Genomic DNA, 22,742 nt, shown 5'->3' with positions numbered 1-22,742 from the left:
ATTGGGTAACCCAACCTGACAGTGAAAGGGACAAAGATGTGTGTGGCGAGTCACCAAAAACATGGCCTTGCTCTTGCCTTGATTTACCTTGGCTCCTGAAGCCAATTCAAATTGGTTGTAAAAATTAATCAGTTTGCCTACCATTAGTGCATTTAAGCTTAAGGCTATGCTGTTGTCCATCGATGAGGAGGCTTTAACCTGACAGCCTGCAGTTCCTGTGATAGCCACACCTCTCATTCTCGCAACCTTCCTGATGGACTTGGTGAAAACTTCTCTGCAACACATGCATAGGATAGAGTTAGCTTGCCTGGCTCCAGGTTTCAGATTCCCACACAATGATTAAAACAGCAGTGGAGGGATTGGTGGATGGTGAGTTGCAGGACCATCTGACAGTGGTTCCGTACATGTGTCCCTCCTAAATTTCCATTTTCTTCACAAAACTGAGGCAGTGTTTTGGGTAGCCTTTGTAGAGGTGGCCTAACTCACCATGCAGATTTATGTGATGTTCTTCCTGCTTGCATGTCTCAAGGATAAATGTCCTACATTTGGCCACCACTTGGCCAGATTTGCCACAGGAACAGATTTGCTCATGGGAATGCAGGAAGTCACTACCCAACAGTGAAGCTTGGAGGGAGGATAGAAGGATTGCTTCCTTATCGTTACTTTGTTGGTCCAGATCTTGATGGTGTCCTTAATTTGAAAGCAGTCCCCAAATTGGTCAATGTACATCCAGGTCGGGACGGCAGAGTAAACAATGGGCTTTGCCATGAGAATGTTCAGCTGCAGCAGTTTCCTCTTTGTAGAACTCAATTGAGGCTGCAAAGTTGCTGAAGGATAACTCTAAGTGCTCAATGCCGGGGGCAAGAATTGTAGACAGCAGATGTGCACAACTTCAAAACTGCAAATTTTACAATTTTCTTTTGAAGAAAGTGTGGTCCTTCTGAAATACATTCTTTGCCATCCTTCCAACACCACCTGAATTGTTCCATACTCCCTTCAGAGATCACAATCGCGATTATAGACTGTCCCCTGACAGCAAGTCTCAGCAATGGATATGACTTAAACTTTAGAACACATGCTAGCTGAGTTTGGCCTGCCCTTACCTGATGTCCACATTGCAGGGACCCTAATGATTCTATAATGTGGAAGCAGCTCATTTGGCCCATTGAGACACACTGACCTTCAAGTGCATCCCGCCCAAACCCAACCCCCTACCCTGTAACCCTGCATATCCTGTGACTAATCCACCTAGACACGGGAGAACGTGCAAACTCTACAAAGAGAGTCATTCCAGGGAGGAATTGAACCTACATCCCTGATGCTCTGAGGCAGTGGTGCTAACCACTGAACCGTTATGCTGCCCTACACTCAGTTTTTATTGGTTTTGATCAAGATCAAGGACAGCAATAGATTTTTTTCTTTGTCCTTCTCCAGCTACATAAAATTGTACTGACCAGGCTGAATGCGTAAACATCCTTAAGCTGTTAAATACTGAGATTGAACAAGGGCCTTTTTACCTAATTTACCTAAATGACTAATTTTCGCCTGCTACTTGGTGCATGGACTACACAATGAAACTTAAATGAAAATTTACTTATGCCTCATTTTAAAAAGTTTATAGATCACAAGTGCACAAACATATTTACAATGAAATGTTATATTTAGATCTGGATTATGTATTTAATCAATTTATTCTATAAGTTTGCACGTTGAATGTATAAGCAAAGTGTAATTAATAATTCAAATCAATTAGACAGTATTTGAGGACACAAACTTAAATTCGAAAATTTAAATCAAATGTTAGAAAAGCTAAAAGAATGACAATTGTTTGGACGAGTACAGAATGCTAATAGAATGGGGCTGCAATGATTGTAGTAACAAAGCATTGCCCTTGTTGGACATTGCATGTAATTTGATTAATTGGGAACACGGGTGATTTAAGTGGTGGTGTATGATAGATTTAAAAAGTACCATGAGTGATTTGTGGTGGGGAAAAGAATTCCTTTTGGTTGTGTTATAACACTAATGAAAAAGATATAAAAGAGTAAAGGACCGAGGTTCAGTAGGACACCCTGTGTGCCGAAGCAGCGGACTTAGTTATGGCAGAGAAAATACTAAAAGTGTGGTTCAATAGGAGAACCAAGATCCTTATATGCAATGAGTTTCATTGGGCAAGTCCGATATCTTGCGGGATACGTGTTGATGGGAATTCTTATCTTTTGAGGAATGACATTTATTGGGTGATTTAATGTGCGGAAAAATCAAGTGACATTTTCTTACATTGAAGATGCACTGCTGGTATAATATAGGATTTCTGTGCAATGACAGTAATACATGGTGTTGATACTGCTCATTGTGCTGGTGATATTTCCTGTTATGTTTCTTTGCAAGTCGACCTACCTACCAGTGTGCACTAAGTTGTCCGTCTGCTGCAACCAAACAGATGACGGTGATTAAGTGCGTATCAGAATCTGAGACAAGGATATTGTTTGTTTCAGTTTATATAACTTCCCAAATCTACTTTTGTCATGTGTTGTCACTACGAAGAATATGATAGAATTGCTAATGTTAACTAAAGAGCAAGTATGTTTTGCATTTTGAATATTTAATTTTTAAAAACTTTGTTCATCACATTTGCGTTTCAGAATTCTGAGCCAGTGACAGTTTAGTTGTCCAAACTTTCAGTGCTCCACAATTTTGTTTTCACTATCTGAATGTGTTTCTCACTGTTTCCTTAGTTCTCAATGAATCCAGTAATGGACTGAAACATAAAATTCAGGAAATTACAATCGTGACCCATGACCGAACCAGCTGGGATAATGCATCACCAAAATCCTGTCCATTCCATTCCAATTTTTCGCCATTCTAAGGGAACAGCTGTAATTTCCCAATGTTTGCTCTAAATGGGAGTGACACTATGGGTGTACTTTTCTTCATTAATTATGAAGTAGAAATTAACATGCTATTAATCATGCTGTAAACCTAATCTAGTCATTAGCAGCCACCCAACTAGGATACATTTGTAACAGTTCTGCAAATAACTGGCTAGCATTACTTCCTTATGTTGTCCACAAAAATATTGTTTGTCAATAGTTCTTGTCTGTCTTTATGGTAAATGCCTTAAAAAAATTAAATCTTCCTCTGCTATCTTTTGATTTCAAGTTGTTGGTTCTTGGGGATCATACAAAATGCACAGGTAGGAACTGGGGAATAAAACATTTGAAGAAATACAGACTAGTTAGCTACTACAGTGATCATCTTTACATTTTTATATATCCTTCTGATTATTCAAAGTATCTTGTACTAAGCTAATAGAATTAGCTGCAAATATCAATTAAATTAATTTGAATTTAAAAAGTCTAAAATAGAAAACAATTAAATCAATCTCAATTCTCTGATGTGTTTTTCTCTTGGATTGAAGGTGGGAACTGCTGGAAGCTATTTCTTTATAAAGGATAGTGAGCTGATTGAATCTGTCTCCAGTGGTTGCTTGTAAAGCCCGCTTTAAAGCGTCAAAGTGAATCTGAACTATTTTTTAAGACCATAGACTTGAAGGAGGAATGACAATAAGTGTGAAAGATGGGTTTTCTGCACAGGCTGCATAGTTGCATTTCTGGCTGCACTGTTGAGAGTTGTGGTAGTAATAGGAAACACTATAATCAGGGGATAGAAACTTCCTAGCCACTGCTAGGAACTCAAACCGTCACATAGCCTGGCACTACAGTTAAGGCCATCTCCTCACGCTTGTGATGAACTTGGAGTGGAAGGGGAAAATGCCCCTGTAGGAACAAATAATGTAATTAACAAAAGTTCCCATGAATGATTAGGGTCCAATTTAAAATGCAGAACGTCAAAGGTAATATTCTCTGTGCCAATTGTGAAACAGCTCTCTTTCCTGAGTGATGATACCTGTCCCCCCGAATCAAAATCGCATCTTCTGCAATAATTAGGTAAATTTAGGAGTGGTTAACAATAGCAACAATACTAAGACATAATTCAGTATGCTTTTAATTTTTAAGAGACATTACCCTTGATTAAAGTGAGGACAGCAGCTGCCTGGTTTCCTACTCATGTTAACCTTGTTACTGAAAGTATTGATTGAAAGGAAGTGTACAGTTTGTTCATTGAAAGACCATTATGGTTCTATTTGTGCGATAATAACATGAGGTATCACCGATTTAGCAAATAGTATCTTGGGAATAGGTGGGTTCATTTAAATTGTCCCTCAAATTGGTTAATTCAATCTCCTCCGCTTCACTGAAAATTGCTGATTCATCTAGCTTAGGACAATCAATATTACATGATTTCAGAGCAAAAGCATGTATCTGCCAAAATATATTACAAAGCCAAAACAGACTAAGACAGTTTTTTTTTAAGTGGGTAGAGTATTTAATATTTTGTGGAAGTGGATTTTGAAAGCAAACATGAGGAGGTTATTCTCGGAAAACGATAGTATCTTGTTTTCCATGTTTGGACAGGCAATTGGTGACGTTATCTGGCAAGTAATTTCCTTTTTTCACCCATTTGGTCTCCAGACAAGTTTTCATGATTCCTGAAATTTGGCATCAGAAAACAGAAAAGGTAGTTTCCTCGAATTTGTTTAAAAAAATTGCAGATGCTGGACATCCGAAATAAAAGATGGGAAGTGCGAGGAAAATCTCTGCAGATCTGGTGGCATCTGTGGGGAGAGGTGATGGCCTAGTATTATCATCTGACTGTTAATCCAGAGACCCAGTTAATTTCTGGGGACTTGGGTTCAAATCCTACTGTGGTGGAGTTTGAATTCAGTAAAACCTCTCCTGAAGTGGTTGACTCTGAATTGCGCTCAACTGCTTCAGAATGCACAGCTAATTTGTTCCTTCAGTTCCCACATTTCTTTTCTTTCTGCATGCTTTTAATCACTTAGTTTTATAGCAATTTGCCATTCAGAAGTTCTCCAAAATCTCAAACATGCAAGACCAAATCCAGCAGCAGATGTCTCTGGACAACCTTTCAAAATACGTTTTGCCCTAATAATTTGTTTTAAAAACGAGAACCTAGTGGAATGTGAGAAATACTTGTTCTGTTTTTTCTTGCTTTGCTAAAATGGATGCTAACAAAGCTAGATCTGGAAACCTTTTAGACCTTTCTCATAAAAGTCTTGCGCTTCTGTTGGAGGTCTGAACTCCTGACAATATTACAAGCTGCTCAGTGGTTAGTATTCGTTGAAGTTGCGATTATGTCTGTTTTAGACAGTAAGATATTTCATTCCCTTGTCGGTCAAAGAGTTGATCTTAAGCACGTGATTTAAACAGAAGTGTGACTAATAAATGGCTGCAGTTTGATGCTGGATACTTGATTAAGAGCACATTTTCAGAACTCTTTCCTAAGTTCCGCTGTAAATGCTTCACACTGTCTGGATGAGAGTCATGTGGCTTCTTGGATCTGTCTACCAGTAATAGAGTCATAGAGATGTACAGCATGGAAACAGATTCTTCGGTCCAACCCAATCTAGTCCCACCTGCCAGCACCGGCCCATATCCCTCCAAACCCTTCCTATTCACATACCCATCCAGATGCCTCGTAAATGTTGCAATTGTCCCAGCCTCCTACTTCCTGTGGCAGCTCATTCCGTACACGTACCACCCTCTATGTGGGAAAACGTTGCCCGTTATGCTGAATTGTCTGGTCCCAATGGGACTAGCTACCATAGAGAAAGTACAATGCAAAAGTTAGATAAAGAATCAGCCAATTTTTTTTATGCTGAATGTTACACAATGGCCTTATGTATTGCAAAGGTGACTGTGTGTGGTGTGTATATTGTGTCGATGCCAGTTGATAGGTCTGGGCTTAGCTAATATGTGGCCAAATAGTTTGCTGACCTCCATTCACCCTTTTGATGCAAAAACAGGAAATGGTTACATAGGTATTGCTGAAAGGAAACATTAAATTGAAGCTTTTTGTCTTGCACTCTCCAAGACTGAAATGCAGGAATGAAATAACTTCAGAAAAAGAAACATTTCAGACTTGGGGAGATGATGGTGCTGATTGCTTGGCATGGAGATACAAAAGGAATGATTAGCTACTTATGGATAATTTCATCAATTTAAATCCTGCAGGTTGACTGTGAAATGTTGGATTATGACTGGTATGGAAATTCATTGAGCACCCTGCATGCGTGGAAGTAGCTGGTACCTTTTCAAACTTGGTTTTTTGTTGTTTCAGTTCTAATGAGTTCAAGATGAAAGGTTTTTTGACTTCAGTGCTTTTTGTTTAAGATCTGTATATCTACATAGCTATTTGCATGGGTATGTTACTCGAGACAAACAACGCTCATGAAAAATAACTAGCATCAAACTTTGTTGCAAACGATTTACAACGTGAGGTACTGACTGATGTTTCTTTCTCTTACAGCGATGAGGTTACATTGCTAAAAGGAATCTCACTGAAAGCATCTATTCAGGTTTGGAGATGTCTACTGTCCCACGGAAAGTGTTTGTTCAAGTTGAATTTGACTATGAGTACACAAGGGATGGGAGACTCATCTCTATTAAGCAAAATGAGCGATACATTCTTGTCTCAAGAACCAATGCCAACTGGTGGTATGTTAAAAAGGATTCCCACTCTAAAGCCTTCTATCTGCCAGCACAATATGTGAGGGAATTGCCTTCAGAAGCTCCGGCCTCTCCTGGGGTGCAGTCCCTGAATGGATCTGACTGTCCTGATCGCCAAAATGGAGGCGAGGCAACAGATAAAGTAGGTGTGACTCAAAATGATTGTGACATTGGGGAAAATCAGCTCCCGTACCAAGACCAACCAGGCCAGGATGACTGCAGTTCTGATCCAATCCAGGAGAAAAAGAACTCAAGTCCTGCTCAAGACAAGAATCTTTCACTCAATCTGGTGAGCAATAATAGCCCTCCAACAATGCATGGCTCACCAAACTCTCCACCAAGTTTGACCGTGACACCTCATTTGCTCCCATGTTACAGTGAAGTACACAGACCTGCAGTGAATAATGAAGAATCCAAGAATCCCAAGTTAGCTCCTGCAAACGCACCAAAATGGCAAAGCTCCACAGTCAGGGTACGTCCCAAACAACAAGGTAACCATACCCAAAGACTTAGCCTGGTAGGAACCTTCAGTCCAGCACAGCTGGCTTTTAATCTCCAGACCCTAGACCCCAAGCTCAGACGCAGTGTGGGAAAAGACATTGATCAATCAGAACAGCTCAACCCATGCCAAAGTTTCAGCTTTAGCCATGAGATCAGTTCCAAAAAATGCTCTTCAACAGAGACCATTGCCATGACATTGGAACACTCGGGAACTGCAGAGAGAAAGGATGTAATGAACTCCAAGTCCTTACCACAGACACCAGATTATGGTTCTGAAAATGTTTATGAATCAATTCCAGACTTACCAAAGCCAAAGACTAAAACACGAAAAGAAAAAGCTCGTGGTTCACCAAAGGTATGTTGACAAAAGAGAGGCATTAAGAATTTTGGGAACAAGGTGAACGTGTGTGTGTCTCTGTCTCAGAGAGAGAAAAGATTTGTTTGTTTGATTTTTGTCTGTCTGAGGAAGTGTTATTCAATCACTCGTAGCCTTTTTCCTTTGTCCAGCTTTTGTTTCCATCAGTTTTAGTTGTTGCCTTGTTTCTGTGCTCTGATCACTGCTCTAATCTCTCCTAGTAGTAGGACCACGGAGATTTGATTCGGGTTTTAATCTTAATGCTAGTACTAGATAGTGAATTTCTATTTGCTTGGATGTCCCAGTCATAAAGACAATTTAACAGTCCTACTTGAGTACATCGTCACCTTTACAGACCTTAGTATAGCTGCTGAGAGAGGTTGGAATGGACACATGCAACAGGAATGAATAAATATTTTGTTTAGGATCTTAATACCCAAGTAGGGGTAAGCTTTATTAAGAGAAACTTAAGGTTATGTTCACAATTTGATCTCTTGTTCAAATGTCAGTCAGAACAAATAGAAAGTGCCCAAATTGCAATGACCTAGCATTTTAAGGAAATCTAGAGAAGGATTGAATTGGGATAGCAGACAAAGGGCAATATTTAATGCAAGCAACAGTGTCTTATGGACCGACTGCAAAGTGCAAATGCATTCAATACCTGATTAAGGGACTTGACATCAGGATGTGGTGTTTGGGGGTGTGTAGTGCATTGAGAGACACTTCCCTGCTCTTTCCCTACTAAGCCTCAGACACTCACCTGCTCCATCCTCCCATTGTGATTTGCCTGTGTCCTGGATGGGTATAGTACCGACAGCAGCCACTGACTCCTGCTGGTGCTGCCACTCAGTAGAATTGCTAGTCTCTGGCCAACAGTTCTTTGTTCTCTCTATATAATATTATTGCATGTGATGGGCTTCCCAGTGAGAGGCAACTTGGGGCTATCATCAACTGTGAAACCTCAATGGAAACTTTAAATACCACCCACTTTCAGATTAGAATAGGCAAGTGGATTAGTTTTTGGATTTCTATTCCCATTACTACCTCAGAATTCTTTAAGCTCACCTCTTTAGGTCTTTCTATTTAGACACCTGGACTGAAGTGTCCATTGGAAGGTGAAAGAATTAGAGAAGGTGCAGAAAAGATTTATGACAAGATTCCGTGTTTTTATGACAAGACTTTATTTATGTGAATATGTTTAGAAAGTTGGAAATGTTTACTTACAGTGGGAAAAGATTGAGATGAGATTTGATGAAGGTTCTCAAAGTCATGTTTGGTGTAGGCAGGATAGACAGCAATGTTACCAGTGATGGCAGTTTGAGTGCTAGAAGATAAATGTCAGTTTATTTGCAAAAGAAAATCATTGCGACACAAGCGGTTTGTTTTTGTTTTCACCTGGAATGCACTGCTTGAGAGTATGTGGTGAGATGGATTTAATTGTAGTTTTTGAAAGGCAGTTGCGTAGGTGCCTAAAAAGAAAAAATAAATGCAAGCCTATAGGTAAAGCGCTGGAGTGGAACTTGTTGATTGGCTCTTGAAAAGAACTAGCTCAGTGTTGGCTGCCTGAATGGTCACTTTGTGTTGCAACCGTTCTATGATACTATTGCACGCACAGTTCCTCACTCCAGTTTCTAAGCTGTGCATTTTTGCTCATCCTAATCTGTGATTACTTTTTTTCTGAAGGGGTTCTTAACAATGATCTAAAAATAGTTCCAAATTGCAACAATATACTGTAGTTTTGTTTTTAGTACTTCAATTCTCTGAACTGTGCAATGGAGCAATCCACCTTGACATGGCATTTAGTCACCAGCAGGGAGTGGTACCATCTCTTTTTTTTTGAGCAGAAGTAGTGAATGAGACTGGAATCCATGCAGCAACCATGAGATTTTCTCACTGTTTCGAGTTCATTGGGAAACCAGTGACTAAAAGCATTGTTCTGGGAATTCTGAACATGGTAACTCAAATTATTTGCTCACACAGGGACTCCTATTGTAAAACAACATTTAAAGCACAACCTTTCTGTGTAATAGTCATTCTTAAACTTCGTAAGCTTTATGAAATAGATTAGATTACTTATAGTGAGGAAACAGGCCCTTCAGCCCAACAAGTCCACACGAACCCACCCAGACCCCTACACTTACTCCTTCACCCAACACTACAGGCAATTTAGCATGGCCAATTCATCTAACCTGCACATTTTTGGACTGTGGGAGGAAATCGGAGCACCCAGAGGGAACCCACGCAGACACTGGGAGAATGTGCAAACTCTGCACAGTTGCCTGAGATGGGAATTGAACCCCGGTCTCTGGCGCTGTGAGGCAGCAGTGCTAACCACTGTGCCACCATACCGCCCAAATGTTTTGAGTGTGGACATACATATTTATGTTCTCAAGATATTTAATCTTTGCCTATGGACACAGGTGCACACGTGTGCAAAGCTTTTGAACCTGCCATGATCTGACTAAAGCCAGGCAGTTTAAAGAAGGTACTACCAGCTGCAAGCTGACAATTGATTTCTAAATGTAATCATCTTTGTTCAGGACAAAATTATCAAGTTTGCAGGTGATACCAAACTAGGAGGAATGGTGGATTCAGAACAGACAGACTGGAATGCATTGAACAAAATATGTAAGTTGGGGGAGGTATTTAAAGTAGTCTCAGGTTGCTATGTGCAGAAGGCCTAACTTGGAAATATGTCACCGCTACTTCATTGTCACTGGGTCAATATGCCGAAATTCCCTCCCTAATGACAAATTGAGTCTACCTACAACACATGGACTGTATCGGTTTAAGAAGGCAGCTGCCTACCATCTTCGAGGGTAACTAGGGACAGGCGAGAAATGCTGACCAGCCAGTGACACTGCATCTCATAAGTGAATGAAAAAAACAAGTGAAATAGCAAGCATGCTTAATGCTGAAATGCCTCTGGTTGAAACTAAAACAGAGTGAGGAATTTTAGGGTGAGGAATCAAGACTGAGCAACTGGATGTTGCCCTAACTACAGCAGGACGAGTTGTGACCAAACTTTAAAGTTTCTGGTCAGACTTTTTCTTGAATACTTTGTGTAGTCCTGGTGTTCCAAGGAACAAAGTGCTGGAGGTAGTGCAAGAAAGGACCATGAGGGTGCACACTGTTGTGTCAGGGGTATATATTAGAACAGACCTTTGATTGTTGACTTTAAATAAAGCCATGAAGTGATTTCATGTCAAATTGTTAAAATATAAACAAAATGAACCTGGAATTTTAGTTTAAATTAAGATGCGGAAATAAAGCTCGAGTGCTTGGGTTCAAACTCTCAGAAGTTGACTTTAGAAATTATTGGGAAATTCTGCTTCAGAGTGCTGAATATGTGGATTGCCCTTTTTGGAGTATGGGGGCAAAAATTCTGGAATCATTTTAGAAAGCAAGTTGGCTGCCATAATTCAAAGTCTCCCAAACTGATGAATTAAGATTGGAAAAAATAGTTTTTCTCATCTATAACTGTCTCATTATTTTGTGAAAGAAAATTCAATTCCAAAGCAATAATTGCACTAAAATCATCCTTTTGTTATACTTTTGCTGTGGCCTTGTGGGTTGATCTCTGACTTCACATATAATTTTGGAACTAGTTCAAGGTGACTGATCTATTTAGGACTTGTGCAGGACACATCTAGGGCAGTTCACTGCTGTGTATACGCTTGCCTACCTATTTAGAATGAATACAAGCACGTTTGTCATCTTGATTGAGGCATGTATGCATATTTCTGTCTGTCTAGATTCCCAAAGATCTTTCCATCTGTCTGGAATAGATGGGCAGAAATATTTGTCCAACTGACTGAGGCATGCACGCAGTATCTATTCAGTATGGGCAAAATGAGCAAGTATTGATTCATTTTCCATCTGTAAGATGTGTTAGCCTCAGTATAGGCTGATGCAGCAACACAAATTTCAGTTTGTCTTGGAATTGTCTTCAACTCAGCTCTCTGTTAAAATTTGAAATGTGTTATACAGCGTTCATGAGAGACCAGGCTGCGAAACTTACTGAAGGAGAGATTTGATGAGCAAACTTAGTCTTCAGTTTCTTTTAAAACTGCTTTTATATGTATCCCATAACGGAGAGAGCAGCACAATCCAAACTGAGTTTACAAATTTTCAAAGACACCAGTTGGGAGAACCTACTACTTGGCTGAAAATGCGTTGCTGGTTAAAGCACAGCAGGGTTAGGCAGCATCCAAGGAACAGGAAATTCGACATTTCAGGCATCAGCCCTTCATCAGGAATGATTCCTGATGAAGGGCTTATGCCCGAAACATCGAATTTCCTGTTCTTTGGATGCTGCCTAACCTGCGTTTTAACCAGCAACACATTTTCAGCTGTGATCTCCAGCATCTGCAGACCTCATTTTTTACCCGAAGAACCTACTTCTTCCTTAGTCTTCACTTACTTTAGTGTCCAGCAACAATGTTCCTTGCAGACTTTGCAAAACTTCTTCTTGAAAAGATAGATTGACCGTAAAATGCATGTGGTGCAGATTCACTTGAATAAAGCTGGGATGTGGAGGTGCCAGTCTTGGACTGGGGTGGAAAAAGTCTGAAGTCACATGACACCAGGTTCTATCCAACAGGTTTATTTGAAATCACAAACTTTTGGAGTGCTGCTCCTTCCTTCACCTGACAAAGGAGCAGTGCTCTGAAAGCTTGTGATTTCAGATAAGCCCTTGGGACAATAACCTGGTTTTGTGGACTTCTGAATGAAGCTGGGATTGGAAAGATAAATTTCGCAGATTGTTTGTGTAGACTAGGCTTGTATGGCCTTCTGTTTAGATGATAGACTCGTACTGCGGCAGCAAATCAGTGATCTGTAGAAGCCAAATGTCAAGGTCAGTCTTTGTTTTTTTTAATGTGCTGTGGGAGTATTGCAGTGTAGCAATAATGCCACTGGGCTAGTAACCCAGGATTATGCTTTTGTACTCTAGCATGGTGCTGGAAAAGCACAGTAGGTCAGGGAGCATCCGAGGAGCAGGAGAATCGACATTTTGGGTGTAGGCCGTTCGTTAGGAATCAGGCTTGTAGGCCAAGGGAGGGAGGTTGGGGTTGGGGTGCTGATGGGGGGGAGATAGCTCGGAGAGGGGGGATAAATGGGAAAGGTGATGGGCTGGTCAGGAGGGTGGTGCTGAATTGGAGGCTTGGGACTGGGATAATGTGAGGGGAGGGGAAATGAGGGAGCTGGTCTCTCTCATTGTCATGGTGAGTCCTGAAGGCAAGTCTTCCTCTGCCCCCATGTTATCCCAGTCCCAAGCCTCCAAATTGGTAACCCCTCTTGAACTGTTCATCACCTTTTCCCATCTATTCGCTCCGCCCTTCTCTTCGACCTATCACCTTCTCCCCCACCTTCATCTTCTAATCGCAATCTCTCATAACTTCCCCACCCTTCTCCCATTTATCTCTCAGCCCTCTGGCCCACAAGCCTCATTCCTGATGAAGGGCTTCTGCCTGAAACGTTGATTCTCCTGCTCCTCAGATGCTGCCTGTCCTGCTGTGCTTTCCCAGCACCACATTCTTGACTTTGATCTCCAGCATTTGCCATCCTCGCTTTCTCCTAATGCTTTGTATTCATAAGTTTAAATCCTGTTAAGGTGCTAATGGAGTTTATAATTAGAACAGAAGAGACACGAGTAGGAGTAGGCCATGTGGCCCCTTAAGCCTGCTGTACTTTTCAACAAGATCATGGCTGATCTTTTTGTGGACTCGGCTCCTCTTACCTGCCAGCTCACATAACCCTTGATCCCTTATTGTTCAAAAGTCTATCATTGCTTTAAAAACATTCAACAAGGTAGCCTCAACTGCTTCAATGGGCAGGGAATTCCACAGTTTCACAAGCCTTTCAGGTGACAAAGAAGGTCCTCAACTCAAATCAAAGAATAAATCTGGAGTATTGCTAATAATGGTTTGTAAAAACCCATCTGGCTCAGTAATGCCCTTGAAGGGAGGGCAATCTGCCTACATATGGCACCAGACCAACATGGGTGGCTGATTCATCACTGTCCTCTGCAATGGCTGGATAAGGCACTCAGTTCAAAGGCAATTAGGGATGAGCAGCAAATGCAGACTTCGCCAATGTCAGTGACCTCCTGTGAAAGAGTAAACAAAGGAAACCACCGAGAGACAGGCTGTGATCTAAAAGTAAATAAGAAGGATTTAGAATGTATTTAGGGCATGTTCCTATAAACTAGCCTCTGCAGTGTGAAAGCACTTTTATGTTCTTATGTTTACGCACCTGCCTTACTTCAGTTACATTGGAACAGATAGCATATACTGATGGAAAGTTGTGGGTATTTAGTAAACCTTGCCCAAGACACAACTTTGTATCTGTGTGCTCTAAATGATTTTTCCACTTTGGGCTTGACTTGTCCAGTATTTTAGAATACTGTCAGTATATTTTAAATTGCCTTTAATAGGCTAATCCAGTTGCCCTATTTGCACCATTCTGCCCCAGAATCACCAGAATTGTTACAATGCAGAAAGAAACCATTCAGCCCGTCAGCCCTGTATCATTTCTATTACCTTGTCCCAATCTAGTGCCTTTCCCATCTCCCTGCACACTACTCCTATCCAAATAATCATCCAGTGCTCAATTGAACTGACCTGCATCACATTTCAAGGCAGTATATTTCCATTTTCTGTCATTTACTTTTGCTTCATTTGCATAACACTTTATATCTATGCCCTCTGGATCTATTTTCCTTTTAGGATCTGGAACAGCTTCTCCACTCTGTTCAGCATGCTTATGATCTTGAAAACCCTCATTGGCAGCCTTGGCTCAGTAGTTATACTCTAGGCTCAGACCTGGAGGTGGTTTGTTCAAGGCCCGAGCTAGAAACTTGAGTATGAAATAAAGGCTGACACTGGGAGTACTGACTATTGGAGCTGCCTTCTTTTAGACTCTCTCAAATGCTTGTCACTGTTTCAAAGAGGAGTGGAGTAGTTCTTCCTCTTGTTGTTCCTGATATTTATCCCTCAACCAACTTCACTAGAAAGAGACTATCCATTCTTACAGGTTTCCTGTATTACAGTAGCACATCATTGATTGTAAAAGGACTCTAAGTGCAGTACCTTGTTTGCTCCACTGGAGGGCTGCGTTGTGTGATGTTGGAAACCTGACACACTTGGCCTCCAACTGAAAGTGAGACCTTCTCAATCGGCTGCCTTCCAGTGCATCTTTAGCCTTTCATAGAAAATCAGACGTAGCTGTTGTGGGGTAATTAGACATCCTGGTTTTGTTGGGCTAGTCCTGACTTTTCATTAAATGTTCTAGTATCCCATCAAGTTCGTAAAAATGGTTTAATTGTCCTGATTTTCACTTGTCCCTTTCTCATTGCCAAAGGTAAACTGGACCTGGAAAGAGGATATTTTGTGAAATTTGCTTCTTTCCTGTCAACATCCATCATATCTCGTGCAGTAGAACTGTACCGCTTGCCCCACCTCCCTTGTGCTTCCAAGGGAGGAGTTACTAACTTTTGGTACTGACGGCACCATTACTGATGAGTTGTGGAAAAATGTTGCCAAATCGGACTGGATAATTGTTACGTGATAATATCACTTAACTTCACATCTTCTTCTGTCCCTCTGTTGGACTTCTGCCATTGGAATCTTTTCTTCCTATGGTTTTTCGATGTGTCTTAGTTTTAAATTTTGAAAATCGAGGTACCTTACAATTCGGGGATGCCAAAACTCCCTTCAATCTACTCTGCCAATGAATAAAGTAGTGGCTGATCTGAACTCTGTTCCTGGCTGCCCTGAGTGAATTTTCCCCACCTTGCTAAACAACGACATATCTGTCCTGCCTTAAAAATATTCTAAGATGCTGCTTCCAATGTCTTTTGAATCAGATTCCATGTAGAAACTCAACCTTCTGAAAGAAAAGTAATCCCTAATCATCTTCATCTTAACTGTGAGATTTTTTTACTTTCAAGTAATCTCTTGTGGTTCTAGTCCCTTCCATAAGGGGAAATATCCTTTCAGCATCCTGTCCAGGTCCCTCAGGAATGTATGTGCTTTTTCTAAGATCATGTTGAAGTTAGAACAGTGATTGTGGTGTACATGGTAGGCTCATTCAGAAAGTAAGGAGACATGGAATACAGGGGAATTTGGCTGTCTGGATACAGAATTAGCTGGCTCATAGACAGAGGGTGGTGATAGATAGAAAGTATTCATCCTGGAGCTTGGTGATCAGTGGTGTTCTGCAGATATCGGTTCTGGGATCTCTGCTCTTTGTGGTTTTTATAAATGACATGGATGAGGAAGTGCTTAAAAATGTGTTGCTGGAAAAGCGCAGCAGGTCCGGCAGCATCAAAGGAGCAGGAGAATCAACGTTTCGGGCATAAGCCCTTCAGGAATGAGGAGGGTGTGCCAAGCAGGCTAAGATAAAAGGTCGGGAGAAGGGACTTGGGGGACGGGCGTTGGGAATATGATAGGTGGAAGGAGGTTAAGGTGAGGGTGATAGGCTGGAGAGGGGGCGGGGGCCGGAGAGGTCGGGAAGAAGATTGCAGGTCGAGAAGGCGGTGCTGAGTCTGAGGGTTGGGACTGAGAAAAGGTGGGGGGAGGGGAAATGAGAAAGCTGGAGAAATTTGCATTCATCCCTGATGGTTGGAGGGTTCCTAGGCGGAAGATGAGGCGCTCTTCCTCCAGCCGTCGTGTTGCTATGGTCTGGTGATGGAGGCCAAGGACCTGCATGTCCGTGGAGTGGGAGGGGGAGTTGGTGTTCAGCCACGGGGTGGTTGGGTTGGTTGGTGCGGGTGTGCCAAAGGTGTTCTCTGAAACGTTTTGCAAGTAGGCGGCCTGTCTCCCCAATGTATAGAAGGCCACATCGGGTGCAGCGGATGCAGTAAATGATGTGTGGAGGTGCAGGTGAATTTCTGACGGATATGGAAGGATCCCTTGGGGCCTTGGAGGGAAGTAAGGGGGGAGGTGTGGACACAAGTTTTGCATTTCTTGCAGTTGCAGGCTAAGGTGCCGGGAGTAGAGGTTGGGTTGGTGGGGGTATGGATCGGATGAGGGAGTGGTCTTTCTGGAACGCTGATAGGGGTGGGGAGGGTAATATATCCTTGGTGTCTGTTTGGAGGTGGCGGAAATGCCAACGGGTGATACGAGGTTGGTGGGGTGGTAGTTGAGGGAACGGTGGGGTTCTGGCCTGGTGGCGATTGGAGGGGTGGGATTCAAGGGCGGAGGAGCAGGAAGTGGAGGAGATGCGGTGGAGAGCATCGTCAACCACATCTGAGGGGAATTTGCGGTCTTTGAAGAAGGAGGCCATCTAGGTTGTTCGATATTGGTACTGGTCCTCCTGGGAGCAGATGTGGCAAAGAAATTGGGAAAATGGGATGTTGTTTTTACAGGGTGCAGGGTGGGAGAAGGTGTAATCTATGTAGTTGTGGGAGTCAGTCGGTTTATAGTAAACGTCCGTGTTGAGTCGGTCGTCCAAGATAGAAATGGAGAGGTCTAGGAAGGGGAGGGAGGAGTCTGAGACAGTCTAGGTAAACTTGATGTCGGGGTGGAAGGTGTTAGTAAAGTGGATGAACTGTTCAACCTCCTCGTGGGAGCGCGAGGTAGCACCGATACAGTCATCGATGTAGTGGGGGAAAAGGTGGGGGGTGGTGCTGATCTGCAGTCCTCACTGTCTCCTGGATGAGGAAATGGAAGGGTGGGTTAGTAATTTTGCCAATAACACAAAGGTTGGTGGAGTGGCAGATAGTGTGGAGGGCTGTTGTAGATTGCAACAGGACATTGGACAGGATGCAGAACTGAGCTGATTGGTGGCAGATGGAATTTAACTGAGAAAAGTGTGAAGTGATCCACTTTGGAAGATCAAATTTGAAAGCTAGGTTAAAGTTTGGATTCTTGGTGGCGTCTCATTTTCCCCCTCAATCGAAGCAAAACCCTGAGACACAGTATAGTTTTATCTCCTTCACATTATTCCAGGCCCTGGAGGGAGACAGAACAGAGACCTGGGTTCTCAGTCTTTTCTGGAAAAGCAGTTTCTTAATGAATTATATAGTCATTTTACAGGGAGGAGCATTGAGGTAAGGCAACATATTTTTTGGGTGACCATTGACACTTGTTGATTGTAATGTTAAAGATTAAGCCACCTGCTGTTACACAGTGAATATTCTTAACCTTAACTGGCTTCACATTAATGAATACTTTTCACCTTGTTAAACTGATCTTGTGTATTGAATGCTTCCAATATTGTTAAATGGCTCGACATAATGAATGCCTTTCCACCTTGTTAACTCATTATGCTTGCCTCCAGCACCCCATTATTAACTTCTAGTTCTTATCTGAACTGAGTCATGCTCAGCTGAACCACATGTTTCATAAAACTCAGAACTTAACTCCTTCCCTACACCCGTTCTCATTGGCAATGTTGAGGAACAGAGGGATCTTGTGGTCCATGTCCCTAGATCCCTCAAAGTTGCCATCCAAGTTGATAAGGTTGTTAAGGTGTATGGTGTGTTGGCTTTCATTAGCAGGGGGATTGAGATTATGAGCCATGAGCTGTAGCTCTATCAAAGCCCTGGTTAGATCACACTTGGAATATTATGTTCAGTTCTGGTTGCCTCATTATAGGAAAGATGTGGAAGCTTCAGGGAGGGTGCAGAGGAGACTTACCAGGATGCTGACTGAACTGGAGGGCATGTCTTATGAAGAAAGGTTGAGGGAACTAGGGCTTTTCTCACTGGAAGATGAATGATGAGAGGTGACTTGATACAGGTGTACAAGATGATGAGAGGCATAGAGTGGATAGCCAGAGATGTTTTCCCAGGGTGGAAATATCTGTCACAAGGAGGCATAATTTTAAGGTGATTGGAAGAAGGATGAGAGGAGATGTCACAGGTGGGTTATTTACAGAGGGGTGGATGCATGAAATGCACTGACAGCAGTGACAGTAGAGTCAGATACATTAGGGGCATTTTTGTGACTCTTGGATAGGCACATGGAAGATAATACAATGAGGGGTATGTAGGTTAGTCTGATCTTAGGATAAAAGGTCAGCACAACACTGAGGGCCAAAGGGCCTGTACCGTGCTGTACTGTTCTGTTTTATCACCTCTCATTCTTCTAAAAGCCAATGAATCTGTCCAAATTGCGATCTGATCTTTCCTTGTAAGATAACACCCTTATTCCAGGAATAAATAGAGTAAGCCTTCTCTGAACTGGGAGTTTGAAGGGAATGTTACAGAATGACAAACCTTTAAGGATTTGTGAAACATCTACCATCTGTTTTAATTCCTGAATAATTTAGAGGTTTTGTGTAATTGAAAAATGAAACAATTTTGAGACTACCTAGCTCTGTTCAGGATGTCCGAAGTGATTTTACAGTGAATGGGATACTAGCATAGATAATTTATAGGTGGCAACTTCTAATCTTGCTGGGAAGAATAAACAGCCCTGCAGGTGTTTCGGTGAAAGGATTGTCAGTTACGCTCAGATAATGGCCACAAATCTTTGTTTCCAGATTTAGCTCATCCATTATCAAATTGAGCCCTAAGTAAATATTTGCGAAAGCAGTCTTTTATGGTGCAGGAGATGCAGCATAAACTGAACAATTACTAATTGACTCTGACTCTGAGATCTGTGCCCTCAGAGCACCGTGTCTTGGAAAATTCCTGAAGGGGTTGTCATTCGTGAATTCCTGACTACTTTGTGAATTATTCAAACCAGGGATTCCATCCAAAATAATCTTCTCTTTTGCATGAAAAGGCCTTGTTGCTCAAAGCTTCATTTGTGTGGTGCCGCACCTTATAAAGTGGGCAGGGCATGTTCATTGCCTGATTCCAGAATTTTAGTGTGGGAGGGGTGGAGTTGGTGATGTCATGGAAATGTCACTCATTGTGTATTAATCCAGGCGAATTCGCTGAAATTCGCCCAGGCGAATGCTCTGAAAACACAGGTTGGAATCTCCCATTGGAACTGAAAATTAAGTAATAATTCTGGATTTGGGAATTAATCTCAATTGTGGTAACCATGACAGTTGTCATTTGATTGTTGTAAAAACTCATCTGATTCTTCTATTTCCATTGAGAAAGGAGATGCATGTGGCTCCATTGTAATGTACTTGACCCATAACAGCCCTCTGTACTGGCCCTACAACTTGAGGGGTAATTTGAGATGAGCAACAGATGCTGGGACACTGACTTTCCATGAAAATAAAAGAAAGTCATTCGGTCTATTGTGACTAAACTGTACCCCTTGAGAGAGTTATTTGACTTGTCTCACCAAATGTCTGTCCATTTTCATAACTGAAGCGAATTATGAAAATACTTATTTAGAATTTACTGATATCACGCTTTCACAGCCAAGCTAACTTCCTTTAGTCATGATAAATTACTATTTTTTCGACAGTAGTGGTTCACAAAAAAAAAGACTCTTGAATTAGCTTTTATTGTCAGGTGCATTCGAACGAATGCCCTGCTCTGGCCTGGGACAGACTGCCCCCACCCCCGCCACAGCCTGGCCCAGGACTCACCACCAGTATTGCATTGCAGAACACATGTTGCCCAAGTGCACTTGACATCTGTGGCAGTTTCTTGTGAGATGTTTACTTCAAGTTGTACCCTCCAAAAGCAGTCAGGCTATGATTAATATCAGTGTAAGTGGCGGGTGGCAAGGCAAGTTTTTGAAACTTGGAGTTCATGATCTTTCTCCCACTCAGCTGCCTCAATACCATGTACCAAAGCCAGAAAATCCACTACAATGTACAAGGCTTCCCAAAATGGAGATTGGAACCCAAGGGAGCAAGCTGAAATGTTTGCGTTGTACAATCTTAGGCAACCTTTAGTTCATTTGTTCATGGGATGTGGGCATCTCTGGTTAGATCATTTATCAATTCCTCATCATCCCGAGGGCAGTAAAGATACAGCTGATTTGTTGTAGGTTTGGAGATGCATCTATGTGAGAGCGTGTAATTTCCTAATGGCTATAAGTCAACAGGTGTTTTAATAAATTCTGGAATAGAGAAAAAAATATATTAAATTCAAATTTCACCATCTGTCATAGTGGGATTCAAACCCATACCACCGTGTAATGGCCTGGGCTTCTGGATTACTAATTCATTAACAAAATACAGAGGCATGAGATTGAGGACAATTTAGCAGTTTGGATCCGAAATTGGCTAGCTGGAAGAAGACAGGGTAATGATTGATGAGAAATGTTCATTTACTAGTTACTAGTGGTGTACCTCAAGGATCTGTTTTGGGGCCACTGCTGTTGGTCCTTTTAGTAAACTAACTGGATGAGGGCATAGAAGGATGGGTTAGTAAATTTGGGGTTAGTAAATTTGCAGATGTCATTGAGGTCAGTACAGTTGTAGATAGTGCTGAAGGATGTTATAGGTTACAGAAGGACATAGATAAGCTGCAGAGCTGGGCTGAGAGGTGGCAAATGGAGTTTAATGCAGAAAAGTGTGAGGTGATTCTCTTTTGAAGGAATAACGGGAATGCAGAGTACTGGGCAAATGGCAAGATACTTGGTAGTGTAGATGAGCAGAGAGATCTTGATGTCCATGTACATAGATTCCTCAAAGTTGACACCCAGGTTGATAGGGCTATTAAGGCATACGGTGTGCTAGCTTTTATTAGTAGAGGGGTCAGGTTTTGGAGATTATGCTGCAGCTGGACAAAACTTTGGTGCGGCTGCACTTGGGAGTATTGTGTACAGTTCTGGTCACTGCATTATAGGAAGGATGTGGAAGCTTTAGAAAGGGTTCAGAGGAGATTTATTAGGATGTTGTCTGGTATGGAGGGAAAGTCTTAAGAGGCAAGGCTGAGGGACTTGAGGCTGGTTTCGTTAGAGAGAAGGTGGTTGAGAGGTGACTTAATTGAGACATATAATCAGAGGGTTAGGTAGGGTGGACAGTGAGAGCCTTTTTCCAAGGATGGTGATGGCTAGTACAAGGGATTATAGTTTTAAATTAAGGGGTGATGGATACAGAAAAGATGTCAGAGGTAGGTTCTTTACTCGGACAGTAGTCGTGGCATGGAATGCCCTGCCTGCAACAGCTGTAGACATGCCTCCTTTTAAGGGCATTTAAATGGTCATTGGATAGGCATATGGACTAGAATGAAATAGTGTAGGTTAGATGGGCTTCAGATTAATTTCACAGGGCAACATCGAGGGCTGAAGGGCCTATGTTATAACATTACCATTTCACAATTACCTTCCTCACCATAGCTGCCCTGGAGTTCTGAAGAACTATAATAGCTGTGTTTCTGTTCCAGCAGGGAGAAAATGAGGACTGCAGATGTTGTAGATCAGAGTCAAAAAGTGTGGTGCTGGAAAAGCACAGCCGGTCAGGCAGCATCAGAGGAACAAGAGAGTTGACATTTTCAGTATAAGCGCTTCAGGAATTGGGGGTGAGGGAGAGGGGCAAGCACGCTGAGAGATAAATAGGAGGGGAGTGGAGCTGGTGGAAGGTAGCTGGGAACGCGATAGGTAGATGAAGGTGGGGGTGCAGGTGATAGGTCGGAGTGGAGGGTGGAGCAGATAGATGGGAAGGAAGATGTCCAGCAGATCCCTCTGTCCCCTACTGCCCTTTTCTGTGAGCATTTCTGACTATTTTCAAGCATTGAATTAACATAATGATGGGGATAAAGATTGGGAAGCATTAACCTAGAAAGAAAAGGAAAGCAGATACACAGGAATCCTATCGGTTACCAGGTATCATCCAGACTTGGAAATCTCCCACAGTTTTTTCCACTGTTGCTGATCGAATGGCCCTCTGGGTGCTCTTGCACCACATAGTTCAAGAAAGCAGTGTACCAGCATCACCTCAAGGGCAGTTAAGGATTGACAGTAAATACTGGTCTAGCATGTAACGCTCAGACTGCGAAATAATAGAGAGAGAGAAACCTCAATCAATGTGGCCATGAGCTTAAAACTAATAGGAATAGCTTGACAGTATTATTACAGGGCTGACAGGATGGGTTCATGGGAAATGTGTCACTCATACTTTTTATTGCATTTGGTCTCAGATACACTGGAGAAAAATAAAGGGTCTATTCTTCATCTAACGAGGGTAAATCTCAACCCACCTGAGAAACCATCATCAGATGTCTTTTAAGGAAGGAAACCTATAACCATACGAGGTCTGCCCTTGTGCTTCTTCAGGCTCACAGCAATGAGGCTCAAAATTGTCTTCTGAAATGGCCTAACAAGCCACTCTGGAGGGCAAATAGGGATGGGCAACAAATACCAAACTTGTCACTGATGCCCAAACCCCGTGAAAGAATAAATGACTTGAAAAATTAAATATGTTCAATT

At 42.0% G+C, this 22,742-nt stretch overlaps 1 protein-coding gene across 4 annotated transcripts in view; it reads left to right on the top strand.

Annotated features, from left to right (window-relative positions):
- arhgap27l (Rho GTPase activating protein 27, like) overlaps nucleotides 1-22,742 on the top strand; it is a 233,246-nt gene that overhangs the window by 56,357 nt on the left and 154,147 nt on the right. For all 4 annotated transcript variants that reach the window (XM_060849018.1, XM_060849015.1, XM_060849016.1 and 1 more), the window contains one exon: nucleotides 6,394-7,449. In XM_060849018.1, the coding sequence (XP_060705001.1) occupies nucleotides 6,451-7,449 (999 nt within the window). In that variant the 5' untranslated portion in view covers nucleotides 6,394-6,450. The remainder of the gene's footprint in view (nucleotides 1-6,393; nucleotides 7,450-22,742) is intronic.

This window comes from Hemiscyllium ocellatum, chromosome 32, assembly GCF_020745735.1.
Source record: "Hemiscyllium ocellatum isolate sHemOce1 chromosome 32, sHemOce1.pat.X.cur, whole genome shotgun sequence".
Taxonomy (NCBI): Eukaryota; Metazoa; Chordata; class Chondrichthyes; order Orectolobiformes; family Hemiscylliidae; genus Hemiscyllium; species Hemiscyllium ocellatum.
Note: the sequence above shows the minus strand (reverse complement) of the source record. Positions and strands in the feature narration are given on the sequence as shown.